Here is a 26,727-nt window from a genome sequence, read left to right as displayed (position 1 = left end):
GTGTTTCCCCTGGCTTTTTTTTTTTTTTTTTTTTAAAGTAGGAAAAATGAAGCCTGGAGAGCTTAAATGACTGAAGGAAGCCCACACCTGCAACAATGAAAGTCGTGATTTCAATTAAATATATATCTGTGAAAATACTCAGGATTTCTTGACCTGGATATCAGTTTATATGCTGTGCTTGAAGAGTGACACAACTGTGGAGAGTAAAAATTGGTACTAGCACATTTTTGTCATGGCCCAGTTAGGGGAAATGGTGCCATAACAAAAATGAGCACTAACAGAGGGAAACTTCATGAACATGACTATTCATTTCATGTCTTTAAGTTCAAAATTATAAAAAGAACTCAGCTGGAAAGAAAGAGTTATTTTCAGGGTCAAACTCTTTAGAGTTTTGTGGCTATGGTTCAGCAGGCCAGAGAAAGGGCAGCCTATGGCTGGGGTCTAGTCAGTGTAGCAGGCGAGGCTGGTTCTCAGGAACGAGCCCCTTCCTCATTTAATCTCTCTCTCTCTCTCTCTCCCTTTTTTTTTTTTTTTTTTTTGCCAAAGACATAAATGATCTCAATGGAATCTCAATGTGGATTATTAGTCATAAAAGCATGAGTAAGAGATTAATAGAAAATAGGCAGTTTTTTGAAATACTAATTTTAAAAGACCATCTTGTTCTAAGGATGTCTGGATGTAGGTCTGTGATTCTCAACTTGCCTTGCACTGGGTCTATGGGGCAGGGGACTGGGGATGTAGAAAATCAAAGGAATGAGGACTCAAGGTCTTTTTCTCTCCTGCACTTTTGGTGGTGGTGTTCAGATTAGTTTAATGCACGCGTGGGGAGTGGAGATGACTGGGAAGTTTGACTTACATTGAGAAAGGAGGCATAAGGTGTGGAGGTGGTGGTGGAAGGAGAAAAATTAAAACCAAAGAAGCCTGTGTCTTTGAGAGAGTGGTGGTAGAATTTAGAGGTTTAAATGTGGAGGTTAGAGGAAATGAGAGCTTTTATTAGAGTTGATTCAGTAACTATATTACTTAAGAATTTAATCTGGTTTGCGTTATAAATGGTAAAGAGGTACAGGTGAGATCACGTGGACGTTCCTCTGCTGTTCAACCAACCCATTATCTGATATCCTTAGCTCTCAGTCACCCATCGCTAACATGAGTGTAGGGGACACAGCACTTTTTGGATATACTTTTTTCACCTGGCAGAAAGTATCGCACACCGGCAAGTTCAATAATCCCTTACTCAGTAGCACTTTATCTAGCCACTAGTCTCTCACTATCTAGTTACACTTCCGAAAATCCTTTTCAGAAATCCATCTTCCCAAAGTCCCGCTCATCACAGAAAGCAACTTAGAATTTCCTGCTGAATTCCAAGATACATGTGTATTTATTTCCCCTAGAAAACCACTTTAAAATCCCTCCCTATATAGATATGGTAAAAAGTACTTTTTTTTTTTCCTCAAATTATCCTTATAAAATTCAGAGATACTCTTGGGTGTTGTAAATGCCTGTCAATACACTAGTTGGGGGGAAATTGTGGGTATATTAGCCTAGAAACAAACATCTTAGGATGTCAGACACCTGTCTGATATTCCCACTGCAAACATTTCATGCTCAAAATTGCAACCCGTCAATGTTTGGGGTGGTTCCTTTGGAGAACAAAACAGCAAAGCAAGAAGGCAGAACACCTCCTTAACCTTCTGCCTTTTGGCCCTGGGTCAGACCAGCAGAGAATGCCAAGGTGTGGTGGATGGGAAGCCTCTGGCTTGCCGTGCTGCTAAGACACCATGGCCTACCCTGGGGAGGAGAGGCCATCTCTCATTAGCAGTGCAGCCACTTCTCAAGGTCCTAGGATCTTGGAGCAGGATCTCAATCGCTCTGGGCTCTTGCTTCTTCATATGTAAATGAAGGAATGATAAGACCTTTAAGGCCCAGCCAGTTCTAATATCCAGAGATTACACCATTTAGTTTTATCTGCCCTGGGGCTATTTCTTACCTATACCTTTAGAATAATGCACTAGAGGTGTGGACCTTGGAGATAATGCCCTAAAGATTTCACTCTGTAGTAATTATCCTAAGAGAAAAGCACAGTGTGTTTCATACTCCTAGATTATTTTCAGACTCAAGTCTGAAATATCAGAAGCTGTTCCCTAGAATATTAATAGGTTTTACCCTTGGGAAATACTTGGTCAAGCCAAATGAAATAAGCCTTTGTTCTGCAATACTGCTCAAAGCTTTTTCCATGCTTGCATGCATTGTGACCCAAGGATCTGAGGGTTCCACAATGCAGTGTTTTTCCAACTGATTTGAGTGAAGTCTCCCTTTTTTGTGTGGAAAGTCTCTATGCTCTGAGAAACGATGTTTTTGGCTGTTTCAGTCTATCCACAGATATATTCAACTAAATGATCCTCAGATATAGTGAGCGTTCCTCTTCCTAAAATCTGCCCTTCTACTTTGCTTTGGCCTCCAGGAGCAACTTCTGCAGGAGCGCCTGAAGGCATTGGGCTATGAGTTCAGGGTTAGGCAGAACTGTAGGAATGTCAGAATACTAAGAATCTGCAGACCAGGCCCAAATTTACCTGGTATTTTGAGTTCATTCCCCTCTCCCCTTTTTCACGTAAGAAAGTGTCCATGTAGACAAGTCCTAGGGAAGGACTGCTTATCTTAGCTTCTGAATTATTTCTAGCCTTAAGTTTTTTCTTGTAGGGAGAAAGCATGAACTTTGTAATCATACTCATGTTGACCTCAATTTAAATCTGCCACTTACTAGATCTAACTCTCAGACTGAGCCATTGTTCTGCATTGTAAAATGGACATGGTAAAATGGAGTTGTATTTTACAGAATTAAATAAGTAAATATTTAGCAAATTACCAGCTAATGAATGCTCACTAATGTTAGCTACTTTAATTCTTTCATTGTCTAGCAGAGAGGTCCTAGATCTAGGAGCAAGTAACCTGTTCTCATTCCATTACTAATTTATTACTAACTATCCCAACATATAGTATGTTGGCCCCAGGATTTAATTTCTCTATAACTCAGCCCCCTCACTCATCAAATGAAGATAAAGCTACCTTACATGGTGTTTTAAAGTATAAACTGAGATAATAGAGCTGTAGTTAATTTCAGAAGTACCAATTAATGTTACTTATTTTTAGTAGTGGTAAAATTATTATTGACTTTTAGTCTGACAAAGGAACCTTTTTCTTTCCAGTGTGATATCTGTTGTAATGGAATTGTAATGGGATTACTGTAATGGGATCTGTTGTAAGAGCATACTATTTTAATAGAATCCCTTAGGACGGATTTAAGAAACAGTACTGAGCCTCTTGTTTTCCATCTTACATAGGAAGGTTTATATAATTTAAACATTTGTGTACAAGTTCTTTCATCTTCAACTGCACAACTGTAAAAGATTTAGAGTTTTTGAAGATTGTGCATTTAATTTTTAGCTGAATTGTATATAGATCAAATCCATGCATCAGAAAGTCTACAAAAAGAGAATTTATAGAGCTTGGGGAGATGGAGTTAAAAATTTATAAATCTTTGGGACCCTTAAATGGGAAAGATGTGAAAAATCTTTTTTTTCACTTAAAAACGACATTTTAGAACTGTGGGAAACTAATGCTGTAAATTCTTACTTGAAAAATCATACTACTGATTTCTTCTATCACATTTAAGATATGTCATTATTAAATCTTTCAATTTCATAACGCAAAGATATGATTGGCATTGAAATCTTGTTCAAGTTATTTTATTTTATTTTTATTTATTTATTTATTTATTTGTCCGTGCTGCACAGCTTGTGGGATCTTAGTTCTCCGATCAGGGATCTAACCCGGGCACTTGGCAGTGAGAACGTGGAGCCGTAACCTCTGGACCGCCAGGGAATTCCCATTGTTTAAGTTATTTTAAAGCATTTTCTTCTGAAATTAATTTTTTAAAAAAATTTTTTGAATTTTATTTTATTTTATTTTTTTTATACAGCGGGTTCTTATTAGTTATCTATTTTATACATATTAGTGTATATATGTCAATCCCAATCTGAAATTAATTTCTGATGGGAGATTTTGATAGTTTAGTACAAAAAGCTTAGGCCTTTTTTTTAAAAAACTAGATTTTAAAATTTATTGTGAGACATGTATTATGTTTATCTTACATTACGTCAAACACTTTTTGCCTAAGTTTTTCATTTGTGTATCTGATCTCTTTGAATAGACTAATGGTTTTGAAGACATTTGCAAAATGCTTTTGGGTAGTAGATAGCTTACCTGTCTTTTCTGATAAATCTCTATTTCCTTACTGGATATTTAGGAGAGAGATCTAGATTACCAGGTATGTCTCCAAAGGCCTTGCTGTTTATTCTGTCTCTTGCAGCCATCTATTCATAATTCACTTTCCAAGTGCCAGTTGTTAGGTGGGCATTTTGTAATTTCCTGTAGGAGTTAAGTGTGTAGACAGAAAAAGTCTTAAAATTGTATTGAGAAAAGATTTCAAAACATGTAAATCATTGGTAACACTATGTTCCATCTAAGATGTGCTTAAATTGGTGACATTGCCCAAGATCATAGGTCAGATGTTTATTGTAGAGTGTATGAGGCTATGAATTTCTGTAAGTTCCATTTCTGGGCACAGCACTGTATCAACACCATGGTATGAGAAATCCTTCCTACTTAGCACTCAATCATGAAAGTTGATTAAACATGAGCCTCCTTTGTTGGAAGGAGGAACATTCTCAGGTTGAGACTTTCAATATAAAATACTAAGGAAAAAAATCTTAAAATATTTTACAAATATATATTTTCTGATTTAGAAGTATTTAATCATAGCTAGCAATTAATATAATAATTGAGCATCTTTACATGTCAAGGAAAATATGTATCATCCTGTTACATACCTGCATCTGGATACCATAATTTATTTAACCTATCCTATTTGTGTATGCAGTAATAGAATTTCTGGGTCACAGGACATATTCATTGAAAGCTTTCTTAGTTTTGTTCATCCTGTAATTCTAGGATCCAGTGTATCCCTAGGCATATGTGGTGGTCCATAAGTATATAAATGAAAGGGTGAATAATACTAGACTACACTCCAGAATGGTTTTGCTAATTTGTGTTGTTGCTACATGTGTATCTGTTTCCCCTCAACAAGGTATGAAAGTTGACAACTAAGTCCACAGTTACCTTTTTATAAATAAACTGCTCTTAGAGTGAGAATAGAATCTCCAAATGATCAAAGACTCATAGTGGTGACTGTTTCCAGTGGCTCTGAGAGGGCAGTCATATAGTAGCTGGTTTTTGAAGAGGCATTAGTCTGATTCGTAAGTGCTTATTTATAATTCAAGATTTTATTATACCTAAATATTTTTTACTATTTTGAACGTTTGGCTTAGAGAAACTATAATATAAAGTTTTCTATTTTGTTTCCCAAGATATAAAGTAATATGCTTCAATATTTTTACTAATTTTAAATAAACAATTAAACAATGTCATTTTAAAATTTATGATGAGGAATTCTGGCATGGGGCTTTAGGCACTAATTATATACTCATTTTATGCTGATTTGTTGCTTTTGTCACAGTTTCCAACAGCTTTGAGATGGGGGTTATATTTAAATCAAATCTATGATAAAATATTTTTTATCGAGATCCGTTTTTTTTTTTTTTCTTCCAACTTCAGTTTATTAGAACACACAGGCCAGGATTTTGGTTAGCTTTCTGTGATTATACTGTTGTCCCCAAAGTGTATGAATCAAACTCAGAATTATGCTTGTGTTGATATTCAGCTGTACTAATGGAGAATGATTTTTTTTTTTTCAAGGGAACAAATCCACACTTTTATTTATTTACTTTTCAGTAAGTTTAAATCCTTGAAGGGTACAGCATCACACGGATTCTGTGTCCAATGGCCTTAGCAGGAAGGTTGCTTCGGAATTTGGCATGAACCATGCCACTTGTTTCCATGAGCACGAGTTATCTTTCCCCAGATTACTCTGGTTTTGTTGGGTTTTCCACCAGGAGTTACTGTGTTGTTCTTTGCTTTGTACACGTAAGCACATCTCTTGCCTAGATAGAATTCAGTTTCATCTTGAGCGTATACACCTTCAATTTTCAGGAGAGCTGTGTGCTCCCTCTGGTTCCGTAGACCCCGCTTATAGCCAGCAAAAATGGCCTTGGACCACAGCCTCCCAGACATATTTGTCGTTTTAGAAGTCCTGTTCCCAGCAGGCTCCGCTAGGGACCGCAAGCAACTCCAGTTACCGGAGCACCCATTCTCGGAGGTCAGGGGACCAGCACCATAAGTCCCATATCTCCTCCATCCTGTCCTCCCTGTTGCTGGAATCCATAGAAATCATGAGCTAGTAGAGCCTCGGAGCCGCACCAGTATCTCATGAGAGGCATATAGCCGAGCCGACCCCACTTATTCGCCCCCAAAGTTCAGCTCAAGAATGATAATTTTTAATAGAAAAGATATTTAAATTCTGGAACTTTATAATAGTGACTTTGAATATTTTACATAACAGTGGCTTTGAATATTTTATGTAACTTGGGTTTCAGAAGAAAGCCTATTTTAAGCACTGTTTTTCCTTTTAGAGCAAAGTTCAAAGTCATCTTATTGTTTTATAACTAGCTAAAATGAACATTTTCTTTCATTTTAAGCTACTGCCAACTCTTTTGTCAAATGGGAATAATATAAATAAATTGTCACAGCTATAGTATTTATTAAGTCTAGTTGATATCAGTACATTTTATTGTATATTTTGTCTTTGGTCAAATGCCAAACATGGTTTTTTGCAATTTGGAAAGGCCTCTAGCTTCTAGACTATATTTATTGAGGCAATAGTTGGGCCATAGGATTTTCATTATTTAAACTTAAAAACATCATTTCATTTTCTCAGTTTATACCACTTTAATCTTATATTGTGAATTAATCAATCTAAATAGTTGAAATAATATTTTGAAAAGGATTTTAAAACATAAATAACCTTTGGACTCTGTTAACCAAAACAGGGGTCCAAAACTTTTATTAAAGAACAACGAAGCAAACTTGTAACGAAAGCCCTCTTTTCTGCCCTGATGGAGATTAGTATTTGTTGATTTAAAGAGTTAAGGTAGGAGCATTATAAAATAAAATATTCAAGGAATTTGCATAATTTAAAATTATATAAATGCCCATTTATTCATGAGTATTCTGTTGAAGGACAAAGGCATTTTATTTGTATAAGAGCATGCTGATGGGAGTCACATCATCTTTCTTCTGTAAACTACACCCCAATTGCATCATCGGTGATTTCCAGTTTTCAGTACATTAAAGTGGGGTGAGAAAGATACTTGTAAAGCAATATAAATAGAATCCTTTAAAATTTTAAAGACCTTTCCCTAAACATTTTATTTATTTTTTTTAAGTTTTTGCTTTTGCTTGCTTGCTTGGGTTAATTAATGACATTTACATACATCATGAAATGATCACTATGATAAATCTAGTAACCATCTGTCCCCATACAAAGTTATTAGATTATTATTGACCACATTCCTCATACTGTATATTACATCCTCGTTGCTTTATTTATTTTATTACTGGAGATTTGTACCTCTTAATCCCCTTCTCCTCTTTCTCTTCACCTCCCTTTCCCTCTGGCAACCACGTGTTTGTTTTCTGTATCTATGTTTTTGTTTTGTATAAGTGAGAACATATGGTATCTGTCTTTGTCTGATTTATTTCACTTAGCATAATACTCTCTATATCCATCCATGTTATCACAAATGACAAGATTTCTTTTTTTTTTAATGGCTGAGTAATATTCCATTGTGTGTATATATACCACATCTTCTTTATCCATATGTCTATTGATGGACACTTAGGTTATTTCCATTTCTTGGCTATTGTAACTAATGCTGCAGTGAATAGTGGGTAATATCTTTTTGAATTTGTGTTCTTGTGTTTTTCAATTAAGTACCCAGAAGTGAAATTGCTGAATCATATGGCAGTTTTATTTTTAATTTTTTGAGGAATCTCCATACTGCTTTCCATAGTGGCTGCACCAATTTACAATCCCATCAACAGTGCATGAGGGTTCCCTTTTCTCCACATCCTCTAACAACACTTGTTATTTGTTGTCTTACTATCATTGTGACAGGTGTGAGATGGTATCTCGTTGTGGTTTCGATTTGCATTGCCCTGATGATTAGTAATGTTAAACATATTTTAATGTGTCCATTGGCCATTTGTATGCCTTTTCTTGGGAAAAAAAAAATGTCTATCCAAGTCCTCTGCCCATTTTTTAATCAGGTTGTTTTTTTTTGATATTGAGTTGTGTGAGTTTTTTTGTATATTTTGGATATTAACCTGTTATTGGATATATCATTTGCAACTATTGTCTCTTATTCAGTAGGGGACCTTTTTGTTTTGTTTATAGTTTCCTTCACTGTACAAAAGCTTTTTAGTTTTATGTAGTTCCATTTGTTTATTTTTGCTTCAGTTTTCCTCTCCTGAGGAAACAGATCCAAAAAAATATTTCTAAGACCGATGTCAAAGAGCACACTGCCTATGTTTTCTTCTAGGAATTTTATGGTTTCACGTCTTGCATTTAAGTTTTTTATCCATTTTAAGTTTCTTTTTGTATATGGTGTGAGAAAGTAGTCCAGTTTTATTCTTTTGCATATAGCTGTCCAGTTTTCCCAACACCATTTATTGAGAAGACTGTCTTCTTCCCGTTGTATATTCTTGCCTCCTTTGACATAGATTAATTTGCCATATAAGTGGGGGTTTATTTCTAGGCTCTCTATTCTGTTCCATTGATTTATGTGTCTGTTTTTGTGCCAATACCATGCTGGTTTTGACTACTGTAGTTTTGTAGTATAATTTGAAATTAGGGAGCATGACACTTCCAGCTTTGTTCTTTTTTCTCAAGATTGCTTTGGCTTTTTGGGGTCTTTTGTATTTCCATACAAATTTTAGAATTATTTGTTCTCATTCTGTGAAAAATGCCATTGATATTTTGATAAGGATTGCATTGAATCTGTAGATTGCCTTGGGTAATATGATCATTTTAACAATGTTGATTTTTCCAATTCATAAACACATTAGTTTGGGTTGTCTTCAACTTCCTTTTATCAGTCTCTTATAGTTTTAGAGTACAAGTCTTTTACCTCCTTAGATTCTTTCCTAGGTATATTATTCTTCTAGATGCTGTTGTAAATAGGACTGTTTTCTTTATTTCTCTTTCTGATAGTTTGTTATTTCTATACACTAGTAACAAACTATCTGAACTCCTATATATTAATTCTGTATTCTGTAACTTTACTGAATTCATTTATTAGTTATAACAGTTTTTTGGTGGCATCTTTAGGATGCTCTATATATAGTATCATGTCATCTGCAAACAGTGACAGTTTACTTCTTCCTTTCCAATTTGGATTCCTTTTATTTCTTTTTCTTGTCTGGGGATTGCCATGGCTAGGATTGCCAATGTTATGTTGAATAAAAGTGATGAGAGTGGTCATCCTTGTCTTGTTCCTGATCTTAGAGGAAATGCTTTCAGCTTTTCACTGTTGTGTATAATGTTGGCTGTGGATTTGTCACATACGGCTTTTATTATGTTGAGGACTATTCCCTCTATATCCACCTTGCTGAGAGGTTTTTTAAAATCATAAATGGATATTGAATTTTGTCAAAAGCTTTTTCTTCATCTACTGAGATGATCATATGATTTTTATTTTTTAATTTGTTAATGTTGTGTATCATATTGATTGATTTGTGGATCTTGAACCATCCTTGCATACCTGACATAATTTCCACTTGCTCATGGTGCATGATCCTTTTAGAGTATTGTTCAATTCAGTTTGCTAATATTTTGTTGAGGATTTTTGCATCTATATTCACCAGGGATATTGGCGTGTGATTTTCTTTCTTTTTTTTTTTCTTTTTTGTGCTGTCTTTGTCTGGTTTTGGTATTGGTGTGATGCTGGCCTTGTGAAATTAGTTCAAAAGCATTTCTTCCTCTTCAATATTTTGGATTAGTTTGAAAAGGATAGGCATTAACTCTTCTCTAAATGTTTGATAGAATTCACGTGTGAAGCTATCTAGTCCTGGACTTTTATTTGTTGGGAGTTTTTTTTATTACTAATTCAATTGTATTACTGGTAATCAGTCTGTTATATTTTCTGTTTCTTCCTGGTTCATCTTGAGAGATTGTACATTTCCAGGAATTTATCAATTTCTTCTAGATTGTCCACTTTATTGGCATATAACTGCTCATCATAATTTCTTATGATCCATTGTATTTCTGTGGTGTCAGTTTTAACTCCTCCTCTTTCATTTCTGACTTTATTTATTTGGGCCTTACCTCTTTTTTTCTTGGTGAGCCTTGCTAAAGGCTTATCAATTTTGTTTATCTTTTTTAAAAGGCAGCTCTCAGTTTCATTGATCTTTTCTAATGTTTTTTTAGTCTCTATTTCATTTATTTCCACTCTGATATTTATAATTTTCTTTCTACTAACATTGAGTTTTGTTTGTTCTTTTTCTAGTTCCTTTTGTTGTAAGGTTAGATTGTTTATTTGAGTTTTTTGTTTGTTTGTTTCTTAAGGTAGGCTTGTATTGCTATAGAATTTTCTTTTAAAACTCCTTTTGCTGAATCCCATAGATTTTGGATTTTTGTGTTTACATTTTCTTTTGTCTAAAGGTATTTTTAAAATTTCCTCTTTTATTTATTCAGTGACCCATTGGTCATTTAGTAGCATGTTATTTAGACTCCAGTTGTTTGTGGGTTTTGTAATTTTTTTCTTGTTGTTGATTTCTAGTCTCATACCATTATGGTTGTAAAACATGTTTGATTTTCCTAAACTTTTAAATCATTTCACACCTAATTAAAATCATTTTTAATTAGTTACTTTTATCAAATATATGTGAAGCATTTAGTGTAGTTTTATAAAAATAATTCTTTTTCACTTTCACATTTAATTTACTGCAGCATTTAGTTAAATTGCACAATCAGAATAACAAATATGATTGGCAAACACACAAGATAATGAATTTTTAAAATTTAATGTTTATTGTGGAAGGTTTTAAACACACATAAATATAGAGAGAATCATATAATGAATTCTTGTGTACCCATCACCTGAACTCAGCAATTACCAACATTTTGCCATTCTTATTTCATTGATTGATCCCCCCAACTTACTTTTTCCTGGAGTATTTTAAATTAAATTCTGGACAAATTACCATTTGGAAACGCTTCAGTTATCTCTAACAGATGAAGATTTTTTAAATGCACACATACAATACTATTATTACAACTAATGAACATAATGATAATTTCTTGAAGCCTCTTTTCAGCTCATTTATTTGAATTAGGATCCAAACTAGGTTACATGTTGCATTTGGTCTCTTTTAATGAATAATACTACTCTTCTTTTGCCTGTCATTCATTTGTTGTAGAACATGAATCGTTTGTCCTGCAAAATTTCTTTCATCCTGGATTTAGCTGATTGTCTTCTTATGGTGCCATTCAATATGTTTTGCTACCTGCCCACCCCCATATATTGTCTATAAATTGATAGATAGATTAGAGTCTTGATTAAATTCAGGTTCCTGGTTTGGGAGCAGTATACTGCATAGGTAGTGCTGGCTAGCTCTTATTATATTAAATCAGGAGGCACATATTATCTAGAGATAATGGAAATTTTAAATTAAGTTATAATAGCTAAGATATGTATCATTTAATTTGTGCAAGGCACTGTTCTAAACACTTTATATATATCATTTCTTTTAATCCTTACAAAAGCCTTTTGAAGTAGATGTTCTTATTACACCCATTGTACGGATAAGGAAAGTGAAGCACAGGGAGGCTAAGTAACTTGCTGAGGTTCCCAAGCCTGGATTTGGTCTGGTCTCTGGAACTGAGACTACTGAGTCTGTGCTCCAGAGCACCCATTCTGCCTCTTGAAGGCAGTGACATTTCTAAATTACACTAAAAATAGTTAGGTGTGTACCAGACCCCTCCAGTAAACATACTGTCTTAATTCTATAAGCAAATGAATGTTAAAGGGTATACATTTTAAATAAAAAGTACTTTTGAACTATGCTGTTTACCACATCAACCTTCTTTGAAAATAATACCTTGTAAAACCCATATTTATTTTCTTACTGTGATATTTACTCTTACATTGACAAATTGTGATATTTTCCTTTTCCTGTAGTGGAACTTATAGAAAGTAAACTTACTTCCCTTAGGTAAATAGGTAAACATTTCTATTGCAACATCAAGAAATATAAGCTGAGTTCCTTGAAATTCATGGCAGTTTGTAATTTTCAATAGCCATAGCATTTACAAAAGAAATTATTACAGTTTTTGTTGCTTCTTTTGCTTACATAAGGATGAGTATTCTAGTGTCTTCTCAATCAGTTTGGCTTAACTACTGTAGGAGATATGTTTACTGAGGGAAATTCAACAAAATCCACTTTATGTTTCCTTTGCACATTCTTATCCTATTTATCTTTTAAAGTCTGCCTATCTTCATGTACAGTTTTTTTCCCTTTAAATCCCTCTATATTTTAATACATGCTCTTCATCCTTTTTATTAGACAGATTTTACATAGATATTTCTCTTTATAACTGCAAGTAATTCATTCCTTGTGCCTAAAAATAATGTTCTGCTTTGTTGACATATGCTTATTAAAAGTGGTACATTTGCTATTTTTATTCAGAATTCCAAGTATATACAAGAGCATGACTTGTCTTATCAGTGTGCACCAATCCTTCACACATTCATTCAACAAACCTGTCTTGAGCATCTCATCAAGGATGAGTAAAACATAGGCCCCATGTCAGGTCAGACTCGAAGTCAGGTCAGGGTGATGACCTATACTTCATAGAGTGGTCACAACAGAGGGAGGAAAAACTAGGAGTCAAGAGCAACTGTCAGTCTGAGAAGAGTCCACTGCTGGGGTCTGACCAAACATAGAATGTAAATGAGTGAAGTGGGTCAAATGTAATCATTGGGGAATAGTGGGGACTGTAACAACTGAAGAATGCATGTCTGATCTAACGACACTCATATTCACAGGTTTGTTTAAAACACTGACTCAGCCACACAGACTATGGCTAGGATGCCTATTTGTGACTCTGGTAAGGTCTAAGTACATGAAAAATTTAGTGTTTTGAGAAACTATCTATGTAATAATTCTGTTTAGTGGGCCAAGTCAGATAGACTTATGTAGAATTTTGGGGCCAGAAGTCAATATCTAGGGTTTCAAGCTACAATGAAAGAAATAAATGGGGGACAAAATTTGAACAAAAGAAATGTACCAAAATCATCTTGGTCCATAAAACAGGGGCATAGAGGTTCCCAGTGAAGGATATAGCAGTAAGTTGGTACAAAGTCTGGCATTCTGCTGGATTACCATTAAGCAGATCAAGCACATGCCTAGTGTATCACCCCGAGAAGGACAGCATCAACAATCTGAGAAAAGAAATTAAAATTAGACTTTGGTCTTTCTTTCATGAATTGTGCAGTTTAGTGGAGTTTTAAATTATTATTATGAAATTAGAGATGGAAGAGGAACCATATTTTTTTCCAGGACTCATGGCCTCTGCATGCCTTAATCTGGCCTGGATAAGCCAATAAAATTGAAGATTCCAAGCACAGAGGAATTAGGTGTTTGGCTGAAGACCAGGCTCAGGGTGACTGGGCATGGATGTTGGAAGGTAGGCTCAGTAACAAATGTGGCTGTACCCAGTTTGTATGAATACACAACCTGCTGGCCATTAAAACTTTTTTCAACCCCAAATAATTCTGAATGTCTCTTTATAATTAATGTTTGACATTGGTTGTACTAGCTATTAAGAGAGATTTCCAAACTCATAGATTTGGGCTCTGTATTAATTTTTGCAATAAACATGCATTTATTCTCCCTTTGTAGGGATTTACAGACATTGATTCTAATCAGTGTTTAAAGTTTACTTTGAAAAGAATTAGGTTGAATGTCTTAAAAGTTATATGGTGTAATTGAATAATATAAAAGTATAAAATAACTTTTAAAGGCTTTCATACAGTTAGTAACTTTGCAATTATTTCTCAGTTGTTTCCATTTTTAAATATTAATCTTTTGAAAAATAATATAATGGTTATATAATTCATACTGTATTTTTATGTATTATATTTTGAAATCAAGGTATAATATCTTTTCCTCTCATTGAATACCAAAGTTTGGTCATGTGAGGTTTATAGTAATATGCCGAATGTTATTAATATCTTCATTATTTTTATATTATATATCAAGAAGATCTTTCAGATCTAATAGATATCCTCAAATATAGAAACCTATACTGTGCTCGGCAGTGTTAATATGGCTCTGTTCACGAACTTTTGTATGTCTTGAACCTTAACTAAATGCTTTAAGAGATTTGTGACTCTTTCCTTGATCCTATTTGGGGGCTTTGTTTACAAAGAGTTCTTTAAATACCTACTGTATGGTTGCTTAACACAAATCATCTAGATCATAGGTGAATCATTTTATGTGAGACAAAAATAAAATTTACAATGGAGTGAAAAAAAATAAACTGTCAGGTTAAATTTTCTTTGATCTGTTTTGTTCTTTGTTTACTTACGATTAGAGAAAAACACCTTGTCTCTTCAGCAGTACTAAGCATCTTTATGTTCATTTGCAACTTCCATGGTTTTCAGCATGTTTTGGTGAAGTCTTTTATTTTATGTGCAGTATATGTAGCTATGAAAATCAGCAGACTGTGTGTTACTTAAAATTGGGCAATTGACTTAGATAATTAGTAACACTAAAAGAAAGGCAGTTCCATTATTTTTTTTTCCCAGATTGAGGAAAACTCTGCTGAAAGGTCCATGGTATCCAGCTTTTACTATACGCTGACTAGTGCCAGTTCACGGCAACACATTTTAAAAAATGCTCTTGGTGATTGGATAAGCAGTCTACCTTTTAAGGCACAACATTATATAATGTCTTTCACCAAATATTCAGTTAGGGTAGGAACCTTAAATGAAAAGCTTGATGCTTATCAAGGAGATCATAGTTTTGGGGCTGATTTTATATTGGTTTTTAACTTTTAGTTCAACTCATGAGAGAGAACGTGGAAGACAACGTATAACGTTGAGGGCTAAGAACTGTCTGAGATCCCTTTCCTGAAGTTATCTGGTTATTGTTGGATAGTCAGGTGCTTGGAATAAAGATGATAGATGAGATAGAAGATATCCCAAAGAACTAGAAGAGGGAATGTTGCATCTGGGTCAGAAAGCTATTGCAAAGAGTCTGCAGCGAGCATTGTCTGTTTAATGAATAAATTATATCATGTATGTGTACTTTTATATCATGTGCATTAAAAAAATTCTGGAAATATACAAATAAATTTTAAAATATTGATCAGTTTCTAGCTATCTTTTATTATTGTGTATTTTCTTAAAAGATAAACAGAGTAGAATTATTATCATGATGGGATCTTTGAATTTTTTAATGTAGAATGGTGTTAATTACATACTCACTCGAATGGCTGAAAGTCTGATAACATCAGCATTGGTGAGGATTTGAAGAAACTACAATTCTCATAAATGTTGATGGGCATGTAAAATGGTATAACAACTTTGGAAGGAAATTCATTCATCTACTTCATACGTACTGCTAATACTCTGTGACTTAGCAATTCTACTCCCAGGTTTTTAACCATGAAAAATGAAAGCATATGTCCACGAAAAGACTGTATAAGAATGTTCCTAGCAGTGTTATTAATGAATTCCCCCCAAACTGTGAACAATTCACCTGCCCTTCAAGAGAAGAATGGATAAAGAAACTATGCTATATACATATAATGGAATGCCTCTTGGCAACTGAAAGGTACAATCAGGAAAAACTACTGAAATGTTAAACAAAATAGATGAATCTCATCCTCTTACAGAGTAAAAATAAGTTACTCAAATATGATTCTATTTTTATGAAATTTCTGAACAGACAAAACTAAGCTACGGTAAAATAAAACAAAGTAACAAAACATATACAATGGTAGTTGCCTTTGTGGGTGGGTATGGGCATTGACTGGAAGGCGGGGCATGAGGGAACTTGGTGGGGTGCTAGGAATAGTCTAGATCTGATAGGGGTTCAAGGTAGACAGATATATGCATTTGTCATAACTGATTGCACTTGAGATTTGTGTATTTCATAGCAGGTAAAACTTTTTTTTTAAAGAGAACCATTATAAACATTGAACTTTAGTTAATGATGTGTATGATAAAGTATTTATGGGTGAAATGTATTGATGTCTGCACTTAACTTTAAAATGCATTAAAAAGTAAGAATGGATAGATAGATACCTGGGTGGATAGAGAAATAGATGGGATACATCTGAGATAAAGCAGATAGAAAAATGTTAATTATGGAATCTAGGTGGTGAATAATGGCTTTGAGTGAACAATTCCTTTAAATTTCGGTATGCTTCAAATTTTCAATAATAAATTGTGCAAAAATGAGTGTTTATTCTAAAAAAGTTTAGAAGACATACCTTTTTGGAATTTATTCTAATTCAGGCTGAAGATTTGGTAGGATTCTTTAAGGTTTTCTTTTTTTCTCCCTTTCACAACTTAAAATTTTGTCTTATCCAATTATGTCATCTTAATTGCAATTAGTTTGTTACCTTTATTTATTTATCTTTTAAATAAATTTATTCATTTTATTTATTTATTTTTGGCTGAGTTAGGTCTTCGTTGCTGCACGCGGGCTTTCTCTAGTTGTGGTGAGCGGGGGCTACTCTTTGTTGCAGAGCACGGGCTTCTCACTGCGGTGGCTTCTCTTGTTGCGGAGCATGGGCTCTAGGCACGCGGGCTTGAGTAGTTGCAGCATGCAGGCTCAGTAGTTGTGGCGCACAGGCTTAGTTGCTACGCGGCATGTGGGATCTTCCCTGACCAGGGATCGAACCCATGTTCCCTAGCATTGGCAGGCAGATTCTCAACCCCTGCGCCACCAGGGAAGCCCCAGTTTGTTACCTTTATAAGTCATATTTCTTGGTGCCACGTGTGTAATCCAGTGATTAGTTTAATGCCATTTATTAGGCACTATATTCATTTCCTGTGGCTACTGTAACAAATTACTACAAACTTGGTTGCTTGAAAGCAAAAATATTTATTCTCTCACAGTTGTGGAGGTCAGACATCCAAAATCAGTTTCACTGGGCCAAAATCAAGGTGCCAGTCTCCCTCTGGAGGGAAGAATTCATTCCTTTTCTTTCTGGCTTCTGGTGGCTACCAACATTCCTTGGCTTATGGTCATATCACTCCAGTCTCTGCTTCTGGGGTAATATTACTATCTCCTCTCTTGTCTATGTCAAATCTCCCTCTGCCTCTCTCTTGTAAGTATACCTGTGATTGTATTTAGGGCCCACTCAGATAATCTAGAATAATCTCCCCATCTCAAATCTTTAATTTAATCACATCTGCAAAGACCCTTTTTCCATAAAAAAGTATAAAGTATATATAAAGTAACACTTAAAGGTTGCATGGATTAGGACCTGATGTCTTTGGGGGCCATTATTCAGCCTACCACAGGCATTTTTTTATGTGCCAAGTTCTGTGCTACGGCCTAAATAATAATAATTAACATTTAATTGCTTACTGTGTGCTAGGTGCTGTCCTATGTGCTTTACATTCATTTTTTTACTAAGGAAAAAATTGATTTAACATGAACATATTGGAGCATACATTTCTTTCTTGCATATGTCAACTATTAAAGTCTCACAGTGCTAGTTTTCTAAGAAATGTACTTGAAAATTCTATTCGATACTAAATAACCCTGTCTTATTTGTGTGGAAGATGTTAAAATTGACAAGATTGTGAATTCCCTTTGGGAAGAGACTTGTCTTTTCCATCTTTGTATCCATTAGTTAGGGGCAGAGTAAGGGTTAGTAAATGTTTGTTGAATAACTAAAAGCACCTTTGCAAACATTATGAAATGTAACGTTTACAAAATCCTTGGAGATAGGTATTGTAATTTCCAGTATTTTACTGAAAAGACTTAGAGAAGTTCAGTTACATTCCCAACCCCAGGACTGTGTCTTACACATACACACATACAAAACTTTGACAATGTGAGCATTGGAAGCATATTTCTACTGTCCATGACTGATTGATTTTGTACAAGAAACATTAAATTTCAGTAAAATTTTGATATAGCTAAATATCATCTCTGTTTTATCATTGCATTATATTATTAATCATGTGCAATATACTTTTAAATTTTTAACTTTTTGAGAGGCCATTTTCATGTGAATTAAGTCCACAGTGGTATTAAGAAATGGGAGGAAATTTTCCACATGATACCGAATATTTTAACACTTTCTTGAAACTTCAGCCTTTCCCCAGAGATATGTCAAGCCTATCTAGTCTTTTTGTAACTTCTTTTGATCAGATTTTTTTTAACTCATTGATATTATGAATCTTATATATAATCATACTTCCCTCTTTACTTTGGTTCCTTGAAAGTTTATTCCAAAATCTTATTCCACTTGTAGAAGCTTTTCAGGATGAATCATATCAATCCCTTCAGGGTGAGTATATCCCTAACTTTATTATTTTACTATCCATATTTTCTACCTTCTTAGCCCCTCTCAAATATTTCTTTTGTAGTTTTGTATGCATTTCTAGGGAAATAAGGCTGGATATAAGTAAACAGATGAAATGAATTTAGGCTCCTTAGTAATTATGAAATATATGAATGTATTATTGTATATGTTACATATAAAATGTTATTTTATATAGATATTGGTATGTTTTGTATATATTGTTTTTCTTCTTTTTCCTCTTTACAGCCACTATTTCAACTAATGTGTCCCTGAGTATATATCATGTTCACTGACTTGCTTATACTATTACCCTTTATATTTTCTTTCACCTTTTTCAAAGTATGATGTGGCATTGGATTGCCATTAATTTTCCCAAAGCCCCAGATTTTGCCCAGTGGCCGAAGAGTGTTCTGTGTCTTGATGAGAATGCACTTACCTTTCAATAATGGATCACAAAAAGGAATTTGTTCTCTAACTTAATTTTTTAATAAAATTCTGTCATTACCAGGGAAACACTCATGGTATCCCCCAGTAACCAACCATAGGAACACACAACTGATCAACTGACTCCAAGCACATTTACCTGACATCCCTTTCAAACGTCTGGCATTGCTCTTGCCTCTTTATTCCACTAACAACCTTAGAAAACAATCAATTGCCCCTCTCCTCACCTCTCAGTCTTCTTCCTCGGAATATCAGAATGTATTTCTGTATTTACTTGGGTATGTGAGAGAAGTGTTTTGTGTGTAGGGCGGAAATATTAATACTGTTACTCCATTTTGCTACCTGGTTTGTCGATTATGCAGACAGACCAGTAACTATAATAATCAACAACTAATCAACAGCGGAGCATTTAGAAACATGCCAGAGGTGTGCTGTTCATTTTGATTTACGTTTTAAAAATAACATAAAACTGAGGACTGGGGTTGGGAGTGTTGCTTGTTCCTGCTGGCTGTCAGACATGATCTTGCCTGCAAGGTACCTGCTGTCTGAAACAAATAGTGAAATATGCTGTCTTCTTTCTCCATGCTTACTTACTGTCTTGCTTTTGCAACTTTCTGCAAGGAGAAAATGGGTAATGCTTCCCCCCTATGGTTTCTATCAGTCTTAGCACTGGTTTCATTAGCTTTCCACCACTTTCTCCAAGAACAAAGAGATGTGTTTTCCCTTCATAGGGAATAGACTGAGGACTAATTCAAGCAAAGCAACCTGAATTTTAGTGATCATGGCATTTCAGGGGCTAGGCTGCTAAAATTCCTTTACTATGTGCATTTACAACAATTAGATATTTTTTGATTGAGATAATTTGTTGATTTACAACAATTAGATATTTGTTGATTGGGAAGGGAAAAGTGTATTTGTTAAGAATTGTATTTATAAGTGTATTTATATACATGTGCACATCTATACTACATAGCACTTTGAATATAAATTAAATTGCTGATAATCAGTTCTTGTCATTGATGGATAAATTAAAGTGTTAAGAAAGAATCCTCTAGAAGCATATTTTACAGGCAAATGGACTTCATAGTGTCAAGTATCATTGAACTGGCCAGGTGAAGCTAAGTAAGGTTCAATAGCCTTTCTCTGGAATTTTAAAATCTCATTCTATTGCATTTACTTGAATATTATTTAAGAAGGAAATGGGGAGGCCTTTGTTTCTCTATCCTTCAGATAAGTAAAAATTAACTGAAATCAGTTGTCATTCTTCCTTTGGGATTAAAAATGTAAACTGCATACTTTTCATAAGAGGATTCTTGGTTAATGTCCCTTATTGTAGTTTGTAGAAATATATGAATTGTTTCTTTATTTTTTATTTTTAAAGAAGTGTAAATGTTATTTCTTTTTACTAAGTAAGAAAGTTATCTCTCCGTGTAAACATAATGTACCAAAACAACTAAATGTGACCCGCTGCCTCTCTTTCCTGTAAATGTTAGAGCAAAGGTTATTTCACCCCTGACATGACATTAATATGTAATGATATGGAAGAAAATAGGAATAAAGTAATGGGAGTCCCAGAGCTTTGGAAGTAGGTTTTATGAATTCAGCAGTGATGACCCTTAAGCCTCAAAGGGTTCAGAGTTCAATCTAGCTAAGCATCAGTAAGGTCAAATTTATGTAGTGTCCTTGTCTTCATCAGTGCCATGTGATCTTTCTCCTTTGGTCTTTCTGAATGAATATGTGGGTAACTTTATTCCTACTGCCTATACTTTTCCCGCTCCCTAACCTAGAACTCCTTCCTCATACCTTCTTTTTCAGAAACTAATAAGAAGCCTTCACCATTTTCTTCTCCCAATTACAGGATTAATTAGTTTTTTATAATTGTACTTAAAATCACCTGTAAAAATTCTTTTATTGGCTTTTGATTGGACCAGAAATTTGCTAAGCTTAAAAATTAGTGACAAAGTGCAAGCTTCTTGAATATGAACGCTTGAAGCATGTGGGAAACATTTGGAATGGAGAATGTTGACCTGCTTTCTTTGTGTCCTACTACAGCTATCGAATTATAAGCTCTCAAAGATATCAAATTAGGTGCCCTCTTCATTGCATTTCACAAATATAGTTTTTTCATATTGCTAAAACCATTCTCAAACAAAATTTTGAGTGGTACATTGGGATGTTGGGAATCACTGTCAGCTAAAGTGAAACCATTCTTTTGACTTTTATAAATTGTCTTTACTGCTGTGTTTTATAGTCTTCTGAGAATTTGGCTTATCCAAAAAGAGATTCTGTGCCTTCCCAAGTGAGAAGGAAACCTTTTGTCAGCATCTTGTCTGAGTTAACTCCTTGGCTACACAGGTCATGGGAGGTCTCTGTTGAACATCAGTCTTTGGCTCTATCACAAAACTGGTATTGAAGCACAGGCCAGCTCCCCCAGTACAGAGGTTAAAGAGGCAATTAGTCACTACAAAGCCGACTTGTGGCGTCTTCTGGTAAGGAAGTACTTAACTCTTTCCTGAATAATGCCTGAAATCTCATCTTCAGTATACTTTTATAGTCCACTAAAATAATTGTCTTATCCATTTTAAATTAAAGGTGAGCTTAAAATATATGATGTCTGTTGAATTGAGACTTTCTCATCAATACTTAAAGCAGTAAGTGTAATGGGGGTGGAGATGGGCAGGGAGATTACCATCAACTGTATGTTTAATATTCCATCTAAATTTCATGTTAGCTGTTTGGAAGCCTAACAAGTCTGAAATATTTCTAGCTTTACCATTAAAGTTCTTATTTATTATTGTAGGACGGGGTAGGAGTTGGAACTTGCCAGAATTTTGCCTGACTCTTTTTTCAGAAAAGGAATGGCCTCTGATGAATCACAATTCACTGAACTGGACCATAGTTTTATACGTTTTTATATTCCTGTTTTGTTTTGTTTTTTTTTCAGGGCCTGGGCTTTTGCTTCCACACAGTAAATTTTTGTTACATGTAGGATAATAAAATCTTCTCTTCCACCCTCTATCTTAAAATATGCCAGAATACCATAAAGATAGCACCAGTCTTAACTGTATCAACACTGTGCAATGCCTGGATTCCCCCAGAGATATTGGCTATAAATTAATGGAACCCCAAAAACTTTAAGGATGGAGGAGATTTCTTAACTTTTCCTATTTCAAAATAACTACATTTTTTTTTTCCATTGAAGAATGACTAAACTGCTGAATTAGGAAGTCTTACCTTTAAATTTTCCCCTTCCCTTTCTTTCTAGCATTTCCTTCAGTCCTGAAACATGACTCTTTTCTGTTGATTTTCAGTAGATATAGAGATAGTGATATGCTTTTTCTGCTGCTGGGTATGAACATTAATATCAGCCATAGCAGCAAAAATAAATAGTAGTTGATTTATCAAGGTTATAAGTATTATGTCCATCATTTCATAATAATGTGGCTTTCTGATTAGATCTTTTAACATTTCTGACACATAATTTACACTTAATAAAACCTTGTTGAAATAAATCAGAAATAGCTTAGAATCTTTTTTCTGCTTCTTGCATATTTGGAGGCACGCTTAGAAAAAGTTAGCTCAAGTTATTATATAATGGTTTAGTGTAGCTGCGGTAAAAGGATGGAACAACGGCTAAAATTAAAAACAAGACTTTTGGATAAATGTATCTGAAATATTAAAGCCAGAACCAAGTTTATCCAAATGTGTTAGTTTGGTTTCCTCTCCCCTGCCCCCTTGCTTTGGAAAAACGTTTAACCATTTTGTTTCTTAGTAGCTTAAGGAAAATGTGCATTTAAAAAAATACTGCAGGCTTTATTCTATTGGAAAAACATTTTTAAAGTTCTCTAAGAAACATTCAAATTACGTTAAACATGTTTTGCTATATAAGTGAAGGAACAAAATATTCCCGTAAGAGCTGGTTTGTGATGGTCACTCCTAAATATTGTTAGAAAATATTATTTTGCTGTTGTATTACTCCTTTTTCAGTGCTAACTCCTACTTACTCTCCAGTTAGGAAACCTACTTAATGCTAGAGACTGTCAGGGAAAGGGTGGTCCAGACAGAATCAGCAGGTGACAACATCTGCTCTACCTCTTCCAAAGGTGTAACACCTCTGTTGGCAGAGATGTAAACCCATAGAATTTACGTTTCAATAACATCTCAGGCCACTTATTGTGGTACATCTTATTAAAAACAAACAAACAAACCACTCTTCTCATTGTGTAATCTTTCACTATCTCTGTGTGCCAAAATGGGCATCAGTTTTCCACTGTTTAAGTAGCAACTACCTAAATTAATCTTGGATTCACTAATCAGATATTGGCTTTCCAGAGAATAACATTTGGTAAGTGAGAACTTAATGAATATCCCAAGAGACTTGTAACTGGTGGAGCTGGTGACATTTTGCATGTCACTCCTAGTCTTTGCCCCTGAGATATATTGTGTTTCGAGTGAACGCTTTAGCACTTTAATTGCAAGTCATCCTTTTAAAAAAAATCTCTCTTGCAGTGAGCATCTCTTTTATGAGATTATCTTTAGATGTTTGCATGAAAAATTGACTTAAGCATACATTTGATACTGTGCTGTTAAAGGGATGGAATAGAAGAACGTTTACAAGAAAGTGTACCATGAAATACAAAGGGCGCTCAACGTATCAATTTGATGCCATGTATCACTTTCTCAAAATAGGCTTTCATTTGTCATTATGTACATTTCTTTAAGTTAAAGATAAAAATAACCACTGCATGCTGTGTAAGGTTAAGGTGTCGTGTTACTAGAAAAAGTACCTATGAATGGAATGTTTATAAATGAAATTATATTCACATATAACGGGAAAGGTACTGTTAGTAAATTCTTGAATTGATTCATCTTGTAAATGTTTAACTGTAAATTTACCTTTTTTTAACATAGAAATCTGTTACATAGTGCACATTCTGAAAGCAGGGTATACCTATAAATCATGTCCATTCATTTGCTGCACTGGGATTGGACTATACTTTAGTAAAACTCAATTTGGGGCTTTAGAAAAATCAATCAAATATCATTATTCTTTGTGTAAGATGCCAAATTGTGTTTTGGTGACCTCTGCTATCATTTAAATGACCCGTATATGAGTTAGTCAGGATGAGCTTTTGTAGTACAGAATTGAACCAAGTTTGCTCCCTTGTTTCTCTCTTTAGATCTTGTAAATCCTTTTTATTCCTTTTCGTGTGTGTGTGTGTGTGTGTGTGTGTGTGTGTGTGTGTGTGTGTGTTGCAGCCTCTTCTGCTTTTACCCACTTACAATTTATATAACACAGGGTGGTTTGTTGGCTTGTCTAGTTTCAGGAAATGATGAAAATGAAGTTCTATTTCTGAAACCCCCAAATAGATCACTTTTATGATGTGTTTGTATTTCAGGAGTTTTAACGTTTGATCTACGTGTTTATTCGACCTTAAACGTACTTAGCTCCCCGTTGCACTTATTTGCCAATTACTTTATAGCACTGTTCATACTTTTTGTTTTAAATCTGTAGGGTTGTTTTTGTCTTGTTGCATTTTTTCTTCTGCTTGAAGATATATCTATTATCCAAATACAAAAGTGACTTAGGAAAGAACAACCTAAAGTTTATTTAGAAATTCACCAAGCCACATACTAATGCATCTCTAATGGGGACATTTCTTTTCACACCTCTAAGGTGATTGAGCCTGTCCTTTAAAGTGAGATTTGCAAACCAGTGTCTGGCAGCTCCAATTAGCTTCATTTGGATTTGAAACACATCACAAACAGTAACAAGGTCTCCTAGGACACTCCTCTTTGCAAGCAATGTAGTCATATTTCCTCATTAGTTCTTTTCAATTGTCACTAATGCCATGTTCCAGCTTTTGAGTAGGAGACAAAAAACATAAAAATTTGGTATGTATGTAGAATGGCCATTGTTTTCTATAATTCAAGGCTCTTTTGAATTCCTTTGATAGTTTTGAAGCTTACACAGCTTAATTCATTAACCTTTACCCTTCACATAAATCAGGTTACTAGGAATCTATTGCTAGGGAGACAGATTTTTGCCTCCACTGAAACTAAGTAATGCCTTCTCTTCTTTAAAAAAAAAAAAACCCTATATTGCTCACAAAAGTACCTTTTTGCTGTTTTTCATATTTCATCAAATGTTTTAGGTGCATTTTAGAACATTATCAAAAGCAAGTGAGCATAAAATCACATTATTATAAAAAATAATTCTGGATGCTTTGGATACTTTGGAGCAGGTTTTCTGGCCCTTTTCACTGTTCTAACAGAGTTTATATATATATGAACTCAACAGCTGTTACTCAGGAATTTACAATGGTTGCAATTTTTTAATTCTCTTCAGAACCCTGCCAAAACATAAAAGCAAGAAAATAATCTGAGGGGAGGCAATTCAGAATGAACTAAAATATATTTAAATGAACCTAGGACATTTGATTTGGAGACATTTTTCATATAGGCCCACATTTTTATAAAGAATGATGATGTGGGACTTCGAAGAAGATAGGGGTTGTTTTGTGGTTTCATGCAGGTGAGAATAGAATGTATGTCTTCTGATTCTTTATGCACTCTTGTTAAAACATGTCTCCTCTTGTTTCTCAGAACTCGGAAAGGTGGTTTAGTAGGTTTGTGTTTGATGTTCATGGGCTACTTTAACCATATTTGATATTCTTCTGCATTTTTCCACTATGCCATATTCCTATATTATGAATTTGTTCTTAATAATCTTATAGATTATTACTTTCCCTAAGGATATTGTTCTTTTCCCAAGTTTTGTAATTCCTTAGGTTGTCATGCATGAAATAGGAAATCTTTGAATGCACTGACCCATAGAAAATGTTGGTCATATGGTATTCTGAGGTTTATCCTTAGGGATGGTGGGGACGGGTAGGGGGATAATGGGAAAATTTTGAATTCTGGATTCTGAGTTTAGGAATTCATGGCTTACCCCTAGGGACAAAACTATAATTAATCACTGAGATTAATGAATATTCTCCTATTTGATATCTGTGAATAGGAGAGGGGATGGAGAAGCAAAGGTTTTAAATGTGGTCTTTGGTTCTTTCACTCTCCTTCTCACAGACTATGACTTTGCAAACATTCCTCCCTTTTTTTGGTATCATTTTTAATACCCCTTAAAAATTTACATGAATACCTGTAGTCAAAAGGTGTAAATTACTAAGCCTTGTTTGTTGCCTGCATACAGTCTATGCAGTGAACTGGGAAATTCTCTGATGTTAATACACTAAATAAAGGTCACGACTAAAGCCAAGACTCTTAAATCAGAGTAGAATTATTTAGAGTAAATGTGGTCGACAGACTTGTGTTAGGGTACCTCCTGTAAATATACTCTAGAATAGACTCTAAAAGTTTTAGAAGGAAAGGACAGTCACCAGCGTGGTCTCTCATCATGACTTGCTGTCACTACAAGCTGCCTGGGAAACTAGGCCTAGACTAATCACAGGGCTTCAGACACTAGCCAGGGACCTGATGTGGGGTTCCATTTTCACCAATTTGCAGTAACAGGATAATATAAACCACTTCCATTTTCAACTCTCAAAAAAATAGCTATTTTACCTATTTACTTGAACCACTCAATTTTGTGTGTTAATATGATATTGAGTTTCAGACCAGGTTCACAGAACTTGGGACTTCTCAAATATCACATCCATGAAATATGTGATATTTAAATTAAAAAAATAGTAATTTTTGCT

General features: G+C 34.5%; 2 protein-coding genes across 4 annotated transcripts in view; one reads left to right on the top strand and one right to left on the bottom strand.

The window, feature by feature from the left end:
- The window catches only part of FBXL17 (F-box and leucine rich repeat protein 17), a 472,180-nt gene that overhangs the window by 281,397 nt on the left and 164,056 nt on the right, over positions 1-26,727 (top strand). The gene's annotated exons all lie outside the window — the stretch shown is intronic.
- LOC118892233 (60S ribosomal protein L35a-like) lies at positions 5,796-6,252 on the bottom strand. The gene is given in 2 exon segments (XM_036846599.1): positions 5,796-5,945; positions 5,947-6,252. Coding segments are annotated over 2 exon segments (333 nt in total). The 5' UTR covers positions 6,187-6,252; the 3' UTR covers positions 5,796-5,852.

The sequence above is a fragment of the Balaenoptera musculus genome, chromosome 3, assembly GCF_009873245.2.
Source record: "Balaenoptera musculus isolate JJ_BM4_2016_0621 chromosome 3, mBalMus1.pri.v3, whole genome shotgun sequence".
NCBI classification, from domain to species: Eukaryota; Metazoa; Chordata; class Mammalia; order Artiodactyla; family Balaenopteridae; genus Balaenoptera; species Balaenoptera musculus.
This window is presented reverse-complemented; position numbering and strand designations above follow the sequence as displayed.